Source organism: Cynoglossus semilaevis, chromosome 13 (assembly GCF_000523025.1).
Source record: "Cynoglossus semilaevis isolate Cse_v1.0 chromosome 13, Cse_v1.0, whole genome shotgun sequence".
In the NCBI taxonomy this organism is placed as follows: Eukaryota; Metazoa; Chordata; class Actinopteri; order Pleuronectiformes; family Cynoglossidae; genus Cynoglossus; species Cynoglossus semilaevis.
Genome location: NC_024319.1, coordinates 725,698 through 735,639, shown reverse-complemented (window position 1 = coordinate 735,639; position 9,942 = coordinate 725,698). Strand labels below are relative to the sequence as shown.

The 9,942-nt window shown below is 40.1% G+C and overlaps 1 protein-coding gene across 1 annotated transcript in view; it reads left to right on the top strand.

Moving 5' to 3' along the window:
• The window catches only part of LOC103387881 (glutamate receptor ionotropic, kainate 3), a 78,164-nt gene that overhangs the window by 38,044 nt on the left and 30,178 nt on the right, over nt 1–9,942 (top strand). The window contains exons 2-6 of the mRNA XM_025061449.1: nt 604–777; nt 1,281–1,538; nt 2,226–2,407; nt 5,007–5,060; nt 8,920–9,090. Coding sequence (XP_024917217.1) covers nt 604–777; nt 1,281–1,538; nt 2,226–2,407; nt 5,007–5,060; nt 8,920–9,090 — 839 coding nt within the window. The remainder of the gene's footprint in view (nt 1–603; nt 778–1,280; nt 1,539–2,225; nt 2,408–5,006; nt 5,061–8,919; nt 9,091–9,942) is intronic.

Here is a 9,942-nt window from a genome sequence, read left to right as displayed (position 1 = left end):
CCCCCCCGACCCCTCCAGTCATTAATATCAGCTCTTATCTATCTGATCTTGGCTTCCAGACACTTAACTTACATTAGATCAGAGGGGTTGAAGCCGGGGGTCTTCTTAGGGTCTTTGGAATCACATAGGCACGAACTGAGTATTCTTTTTGGGTTCTTTAGGATTAGTTAGTTTAAATACATGGAAATATTTGTTTACTTTTGGGTGTAAATACAGGAGTCTTTTGTTACTGAAAATAAAATAAAACTGGATGTAAGAGATTTTCCTACGCAAAGAAGTATCGGTAGTGGTACTAGATATTGGTGGATACACAAATGAAGGCAAGTTAATACTTGGAATAAATAGTTAAAAAAAAGGTTAAAAAATTCAAAATGTTAAATACACTCTCTTTGACCTCTAACACTTTCTTGATAGTTTTTGGAATACACTCTCTTTGACCTCTAACACTTTTTTCGCAAATTTCTGATGTACAGTGTCTGAAACCGATGTCTGCTGCTCGGTGTAATTTAGTCGATGATTCTATGATTATTTCGATGCTGCTCGAGCCTCCGTTGGAGAAGGGACTGTCGTTGTATTCACCGTTTCCTCTGTTGTGTTTCCCAGGGGGGATTTTCGAGCAGACAGATGGACCGGTTTCACTCGTCAGCGCGGAGGAGCTTGCCTTTAAATTTGCCGTCAATAACATCAACAGAAACAGGACGTTGTTGCCAAACACCACACTGACATATGACATTCAGAGGATTAATATCTACGACAGCTTCGAGGCATCGAGAAAAGGTGAGTGCTAGTCTGAGAAGAAGAACATTTTGAAAAATTTGAAAATTAATTGAGATTCCTAAAATAAAAATTGTCTGTTCGGACACGAAGTGGACCTCAGACCAGTTGAAAAAACTCCAAAAACTGCTGGGAGTTGTTAATGGTATTTTAAGCTTGAGGAACTCTTGGTGAAACAAAACTTTTTTTTTTTCCATGCATAAATTACAGCATGTGTTGGTTGTCTTTTACAGCAACAGTGAATAATTGGATGGTAGTTTTTTTAGATTCAGAGTGATTCGATTCATTTCACAAATTAATTATTGCACATCAACGTGTTTATTTTGACTTTAACAGTGTATATATACAGTACATACGTGGTATCTTTGCAGGATTTTTAGGGGTGTGTATTGGCAAGAACATAAAATGCCAAAGTGAAAAAAAAAACAGTGCCGTAGAATGTATTTTTTTATGGTTTCACAACATTGAAATGTGTGATTTCTTTTTTTTTTTTTTTCCTTTTCTAGCTTGTGACCAACTGTCTTTAGGCGTGGTCGCAATATTCGGACCCTCGCACAGTTCATCGTCCAATGCCGTGCAGTCCATCTGTAATGCCCTGGAGGTGCCACACATCCAGGTGCGGTGGAAACATCACCCCATGGACAGCAGGGACACCTTCTATGCTAACTTGTACCCAGATTACTCCTCACTTAGCTACGCTATCCTGGACCTGGTGCAGTTCCTCAGATGGAAAACAGCCACCGTCGTGTACGACGACAGCACAGGTAAAGTTTTCTCCGCCTCACGTTTCTGTAACGTTGACACGCGACGCTGTGTAGAAGCTTCAGGCCGTCGTCTGCATCGGTTAAATCCAGCGTAGAGTTTCGTCTTTTCCAACTTGTTAAAACAAACGAACTGGACCGGAGGGCTGGACACCACCCGGGGCAGATTTTTAGTTTTCTAAATGATTGTCCCAAATGTCTCCAAACAACGTTCTCCTGCTGAGAGTATATCTTGATGCAAATTCTGTCGTTAGCACTACGGCTACGCAGCAGATGAATGGAGTTAATTAACTGTTAATTAGTCAATTAAACGTTTCTGCTTGCTGTAGGAATTCTCCCAGTTTTTTTGGGGGGTTTTTTTGCGTGTTTTGCTAACAGACTTAGCAACCGTCCCCTCAGACCACATCTGCTGCACTCTCAACACTCACACAAATTAGAGAGCACGCACGTGACGACACATTCTAGAAAATTACAACCATTCAAAGGAATGTGAACATATGGAGTTCCATTAGAACTGGTTTCATCTCCTGCCTTTTTTATACTTGGAAAACGTAGGGTTTATTAAATGGACACACTCAAACCCCGTCCAAAACCTTTTACACACCGCTGTATATTATATTTCATAACGGCAACTTCAGCTTCAACCTTTCTCCACACCAATCGTCATCACGTTCCGTTTCTCCTCTCCAGGTCTCATCAGACTCCAGGAGCTGATAATGGCTCCCTCCAGGTACAACATAAGGTTAAAGATCAGGCAGCTGCCGGTCGACACTCAGGACACGCGGCCTCTTCTGAAAGAGATGAAGAGAAGTCGAGAGTTCCGCATCATCTTCGACTGCAGTCATCACATGGCAGCACAGATTCTTAAACAGGTCAGTCAGCGCAGCGGCCGGTCTTTAACCAGTTAGGGTTAGTGGTAGTAACCAGGAGTGATGTTAAAAAACTGCTCTACTGGAGACTTGAAGTACTGCAGTGATAAGAAAAACAATTGACACCAAACCATGATCTTATTAAAGCTGACAACAGGACGTTTATTTAGGGATGTCCCATATTAGCTTTTTGCCGATATCAGTCCGATATTAGCTTTTTGTCGATATCCCAAATCACCCTAGTGGACAGAAGGTTTTTCATTCCCCCCCAAATTGAAATACTATTGAGTATCTGGTAAAATATTTATTTGTTCATCTGTTCAAACCATGAGTTTCTGAATCTCCTGATTATTTAAAATAGATTAATAAAATAAGCTGCAATGCTGCCATCTAGTGACTATCACTTTGATATACAGCCGTTTTTCCCCCAAAATGGCCTAATTTTTTTAGGCCATTATTGGGTTTTCATTAAGGAAAAACCACTTACGATTCTTACAGATTTTACTTATTCATGCTAATATCGCGCTTATCCTTATTCTTATGTTCTTGTGCACAAACGTCACCCGGTGCGTCCTGTTTCTTCTGGTTTTCCTGTAAAAGATATAGATATGAACAAAGTCTTTATACGGCTGTACAAATTACAAAATGTTTCTCGTCCAATCCCTGATCACAGTTGCGGTAAATCCACCTAGTGGTGAGGTGCAGACACTACAGTGAACTCCTCCTTAATTTGACGTCGTCGTTGTTCTCCGTCACCACATGAATGTTTGGATCTAAATAAGTGTCAGTCGTCAAAGAGCTGTCAGTGAGTGGAGGCAGCGTAGGTGGTGCGCTTTATAGATGTCAGTAAGAGGCTGCGTGATGATGCTATCCCTTCCCCCCCCCCCCCCAGCCCCTCCCCTCCCGTTCTCCCTTGCCATCTCTTGTATTCAGCAGCTGTCAGCTTCTGTAACATGTTTACCAAGTGCATCATGGGCTTTCATGTTATTTAAATAACTCAGTCCTCCCCATTTGTTACGATGTGAGTTGACATGTGCCCACGGCCAGGCTGCACCTCCTGTAACATGACATCAGCGTCCACTCCGCAGTGGAAGTCAGAGAACGTTCATGGCGCGAAGAGAAAAAACACAAACGTTTTTATCGTCACAAAACCACACGTTTAAAAAGTAGTAATAAACAGCCATGTTTTATTATTCTAACACTGTAATTTCCCCATCAACCACAGGGGGATTATTCATAATTAATTCAGAGTGATTATACATCATGATTAATCCACGATTAATTGTGATTTTTGACTTTGTTAAAGTCAAGATTAATAAATATATGTATAAATATATCTATAAATATATATTCAAATTAAATATCCACATATATACTATTATAGTATATATGTATACACATACATATACATATTGCATATTTATGTATATATACATATATGTAAATGTATTTAAATAAACAATATATGTTTATATGTGTTTGTATGTGGATATATGTATGTATATATATATATATATATATACATACATATATCCACATACAAACACATATAAACATATATTGTTTATTTAAATACATTTACATATATGTATATATACATAAATATGCAATATGTATATTAAATGTATATTGTATATTCATATATACGAATCATGACTAACTCAATAAATCGCGATTAATCATATTTATTGTGTCATGTCATGGTCAATATATACAGTATATATACATATATGTAAATGTATTTAAATAAACAATATATGTTTATATGTGTTTGTATGTGGATATATGTATGTATATATATATATATATATGTATCTTAACTTTAACGCAGTAAATCGTGATTAATCGTGATTAATAAAATAATGAATGATCAACAGGAACCTGCAGTTACGACACAACAGTAACTCAGTCCTCGGTTTGAGGAACTTCAAAGACCCCGGCCCTGGTGTCAACTGGACTGTGCGTTGAACTGCGGCGTCGTACTGTAAACCCACGACGCGGCTGTGCATGTAAACGACTTTAATTAATGAGTTCTCCCACTCACCACACAGAGCAGCGTTTGGAGACGAGGAAGTGGATTTGCCTCCTCATAAGCGCAGCATCTTATTTACATAACCTTGTTTTTTACCCCCTCCCCCCCCCCCCCTCCCCCGCTCACAACAGATGGTACAATTAAATGGAAGCCTAGCTGCTCTGGGAACGTGATTGTGGATTGAGTGAAACAAGTGGCAGTGATGGAGTGTCGCTCCATCAGACAAAGAATCTGCACCTAGCTGCTGATTGAACGCTTGTTCCGGTGCCAGGACAGAGGCCCGAGCTCCAAACCAGCTCCAAACTCTTTAATTAAATAGGAGAAAAAAGAAAAAAAAAATTAACTGCTGCTGCTGTTTTCTACCTCTGGCTACGTGTAGAGCAGAACATTTAAGTGAGGACAAAAAAAAAACAAAAAACAAATAGCTGATTTTTTCTTTTTCTTTTTTCCGCCACGTTTTTAATGTCTCTTCTTTTTTTCTGTGGACGCCGACATGATGAATTTTCCCCTCCATTCAGTCTCACCTTGTTCTGTGTCTTCTGTGTCTTCTGTGTCTCCGTGTGGTTCCAGGCCCAGACCATGGGGATGATGACGGAGTATTACCACTACATCTTCACCACTCTGGTAACGTATCGGCCTCGTTAATGCAAACACGCTCTCCTTTGTGCTGCGCCCCCCGGTGCTTGAGTTTTTGATGAATTGTGGGTAATTGCCAGTGGGTTTTTTTGGAAGCGGTCCATTATATCAATTAGCTGTGACAAGCTGGGGGGCGGGGACAATTTTTTGGAGTCGTCCGTGAAACCACGGCGAACACTTAACGTTGTGCTGTAGTAACAGTTAATATTTACAAGAGTGAAGTGAAGTCTCGTCAGCAGAAAAATAAATAAAGGAAATTTAATTCCGATTTAATTTGACTGCGACGTAACAGCACCGCAGCGGCAGCTTCATTATCCCACTGTTCCGCTCTGTGGCTGGGTTCACGTCCCACCACAGTGCAGTGTGAAGTTCCACTTTTTCTTTCTGCATATTTTGTCAGAAATATGGTCCAGAAACTCAGGCTGCAAAAGATTTAAGTTATGAGAAAAAAAAAAGAAAAAGAACAACTGATGTTAGAGCTGAAGGTCTTCCCACTTTTTCCAAGACCAATTCAAATCTCTCTGTTTTTTTTATGTATTTTTTTATATATGACTTTGTCCTTGTTTAGACCAGGCGGCCATCTTTACTCTGACTCTGCTGGTCCCGGTGAAAACACGACCTTTTTTTTTTTTTAAACATTATACAAATGACCTGTCGAGCAAACAGTTTTATTACGTCAATATTTGTACCTTCAAAAACAATCACTTCCTGTTATTGCATCACTTCCTTCCTAGCGGTACTTTAAATTTTTCATACTGCAGGTTTATATGCTGGGGGGGGTGAAGGGTATATTTGGGTCTATTTTTATTATATTGACATATATGAGGTTCAGAGGAAGAGAATAATGTGAGAGGAAATTGTGTATTAGGTTCTAATTATGAAACGTGTTTTTATTTACATTCGTATAAATTATAACATAATTATAAAAACGCATTAGCACTGAGTAAAGTTCAGTTAATATATTTTTAAGTATCACATTCATGCAGTACTAAATACACGGCGTTAAATCTCACACACGACGTCATCGGACGAGTTCTCGAGTCATTTATTGTTTTTTAAACAAATTCTGCACAAAGAGCAAATCCAGATCCAGAGGCCAAACACATCAGTGACATTCATCTTCAAAGCACCGAGGGCGTGTAATAACACATAAGCCACGCCGCGCGGCTTGGTGTGTGTGTGTGTTCGTGTGTGTGTGTGTGTGTGTGTGTGTCGCTGCTCATTTCGTTGTCATTTTCCTCCTCAACGCTCACATTTATTAAATAGCAAATCTGTCTTCCAGTGTGTGCGTTGGTCTGAAAATGACTTATGGCGTGGCTCATTGTTTCTCCGACGTTTCCACTCTGCTCACTCTGCTAAAACGATCTGGTTGGGCTAATATAAGCCGAGCCAGCAGGGGGCCCCGGCTGCTCTTCACTGTGACACCGGTGACAAACACACTGATTGGGAATGAGTGCCAGCATGTTCCTTTTAATACCAATTATTCTCAGTGGTTCTGCCTGCCTCCTGCACACACACACACACACACACACACACACTCACACACACACTCACACACACACACACTGGACTCAGTCTGTTGTTATAATACAATATGACACAGAGGTTCAGGCGTGATAGGTGTCATCTTTTTCGCTTGACAGCGTAGAGATGACATTGTTCTGCCGTGAGTCATGTTTGTGCAGCGTGTGTGTGTGTGTGTGTGTGTGTGTGTTCTGTTAAAAGGGGGAAAAAAATCAAATCTGTTTTTTTTTTTCGGAGTGCTCCGTATAAATCCTCCTCTTTTTTTTTTTCCTCCTCTCTTCACGTTTGTCTAAACGTCTGTTTCAAACGCAGCCGCCCAAAAAATGCAAACCCTTATGTTTAACGTCACGGTTAAACAATGCATCCACTGAGGGGCAGTGTTGAGTTCAGTCCATGTCCAATTGACTTATTGGAATCTAATCGGAACATGAATAATTATTTCACTTCGTAGTAAAAGTACACGTTTCACTGATACGACGACGTCAGAACGAAAGAAGTTTCTGTTTTATTTCTTAACATTTTGCGCAAAAAAAAAACCATCGACATCTTCAGGCAACAGTATGCTAATAAAAACTAGCTTATCTCGGTTACATAAATACCTGAAATTCCGTACATTTTTCTCCAAACATCTGGCTCTCAGACATGTTTTTCACACTTCTGTTCCATCAACCGCCATCTTGAATCTCACAAATTTGTCAAGACGACGACAAATTGTCCATGTCCATATATGGACGTCCAGTCAGGACGTTCTAACATAATATGTTACACTTTTATACAGATTTGTTAAGACGTTTATACAAAAGAACGCCGCCATCTTTATTTTAGAAATTCTTCTCTAAAAAAACCTGGACATGGTCAACGTTTAAGTTCTGTTTCTGGTCGGAGGTTCAACGCAGACTCCGACTACAGTCAGGAGAGGTGACAGAAGATGGCGCTCTGTCTTCAGACGCTGCCGTGTTCATAGTAACGTTGTTTATCAGATTATACCTGGGGGCTTTATTTGATCCTGGAGGATAAATATATTGTACACACGGCAGTTCAATTCCACCTCAATGGATTTCACTGCGACGTTTCATCCTCCCAGTTGTAGGAAATGCCGACTTATTAGAGCATGAAAAGGCGAGTGCACAGTCGTACCGGGTAATGACTTCCTTGTCCTTTTAAAATGACTCTGTCGTTGTGCCGCAGCAGCTCCGGCTCCAGCTTCTTCTGAGGAGCTAAAACACTTATGTACTAAGGCGTTCTTCTGGTACAGAAGTCACCGCCAGCAGCAGCAGCAGCAGCAGCAGCAGCAGCGTTGTTGTTGTCGTGTCTGTGGTGTGTGTTCAAGCACTGCGGGAGGGCAACAATGTTTATTTATAATTGGAACAACCTGCTTTCTGTCATTCCCCCGAAAAAAAACTAAAAAAAAAAAAAAACTGGAGGAAATCTCCACAGATAAGTTTGACTTCAAATCAACAACTCTGTGAAAGGAGGAGTTTGTATTTTTCAGCTAAAATGTTTACGAACTGTTTTTTCAAAATTTGTCTGACATTATTTGATGTTTATTTTTGGAATCCAGTCGACAATTCGGCGGTCTGGATTTGGTCCACGAGCCGCCAGTTGATTATGATCAGTAACAATTCTCAACACATTTTCTATTCATGGCTTAAATGTTTTTAAATTTCTCATTTGACCATTTTTTTATCACTAATACGAAATAATTTTTAAATTTAATAGACTCTAGAGGGCGCTAATGAAATATCTTAAATCTAGAGCTTATTTTTTCCTAATTTAAATGAAGATTAATTTCACTCTGTAAAAACAAAACTTCTTTCAGTAAATAACAAACACGTTTACAGTACAGTACAGTACAGTACAGTACAGTACAGTACAGTACAGTACAGTTTAAAGCTAAGTTTTCATAAATGTACGGAGAAACTGACGTCTGCCCGGAAATGAGCTCTGAACTCAGCCCTGCCCCTAGTGGACGTAATGCTTAACAACCATGCCAAACATAAGGCTTTTTTTTTTTTTGTAGTTAAAGGGAGACTAAATTAGACTCTTTGTCTTGTTTTTATTTCCCGCTCCAGCTGTAGAAAATGAGCGCTCCTCGTCCGGCGTTGACGACTTTGTCTTTTTTTCTACTTTTCGTTCTTTTGGTCTTAATATAGAATCTGTTTAATCAAATGCTGAGTCGTTGCTTTTATTGTGAAAAATAAACTGCAGTTGTACTCCTGAAAGTACTCCTGAAAGTACTCCTGAAAGTACACAGCATCTGCAGATGATGAATAAACAAACCAACAAACTCTAAACTCCGTTCCCGTTGCTGCGCCCTCTGCAGGACCTGATGGCCATCGACCTGGAGCCGTATCGCTTCTGTGGCGTCAACATGACTGGGTTTCGCATCCTCAACGTGGAAAACCCCCAGGTGGCGTCCATCGTGGAGAAGTGGTCAATGGAACGGCAGATCCCCCCCAAACCAGACTCGGGGCTGCTGGAGGGCATCATGACGGTACGTTTCATCACCGCGTTGTTCCATCTGGGTCGCTCGTCAAAATGTCAGCCCATAAATGCGGCCCGTATCTTAGCACCGCTCTCCTGAGAACTGTCTTCTGCCCTTGGTTGGTAATTGTTTGGGTTTCTAAAGGTCCACTGTGAAGTTATTGCCCCTGTTATCGTGCTGTGGCTTAGTTTAGTTATTTCCTGTAGAGGGCAGTATTTCAATATAACATATATACGATAACAAACATATCCACATATAAATATATGTTATTGTCTTACATGTAATTTATATATTGCTATTATTACTTTAAAGAGCATAGCCTCGCGGCTAAAGCTACTTGATCATATACTCAGACGATTGTTGGTTCGAATCCCAGCCCTGGCACGACGTTAAGACTAAAACAATTAACGTGAAATACAAGTTGTAAAAAACAAATATTTATGGTTAAAGGTAAAAAAAGGAACATATATAAAAAAATTTCTGTCTATACCAGGGTTCACCACATGTGGTGCCCTCGGGCACCTGGTAACCCCCGTGTGGACTCCCTAAGGTGCCCGCGGGGTATGTAAATATATAAGCAATAATAACAGACAAATATATAACTATTTTAGTATTTTAGCTATAAAAAGTATATTTAGACATAAATATATGTTGTACTGCGCAGAAATAAAAATAAAACTCGTCAACAAGAGGGTCAGAAATGGTACTGTTCCTGTGCTTTTGGAATCGGTTCCACTTGTTATAACATCGTTATGTGTCAGACAAGTAGCTCGTCGTAATTACTAAGTGTCCTTGAAGTAGCTCTCAGTTTCAAAAAGGTCGGTGACCCCCCCCGGGGGCAGGTGACCCCTGGTCAGTCTG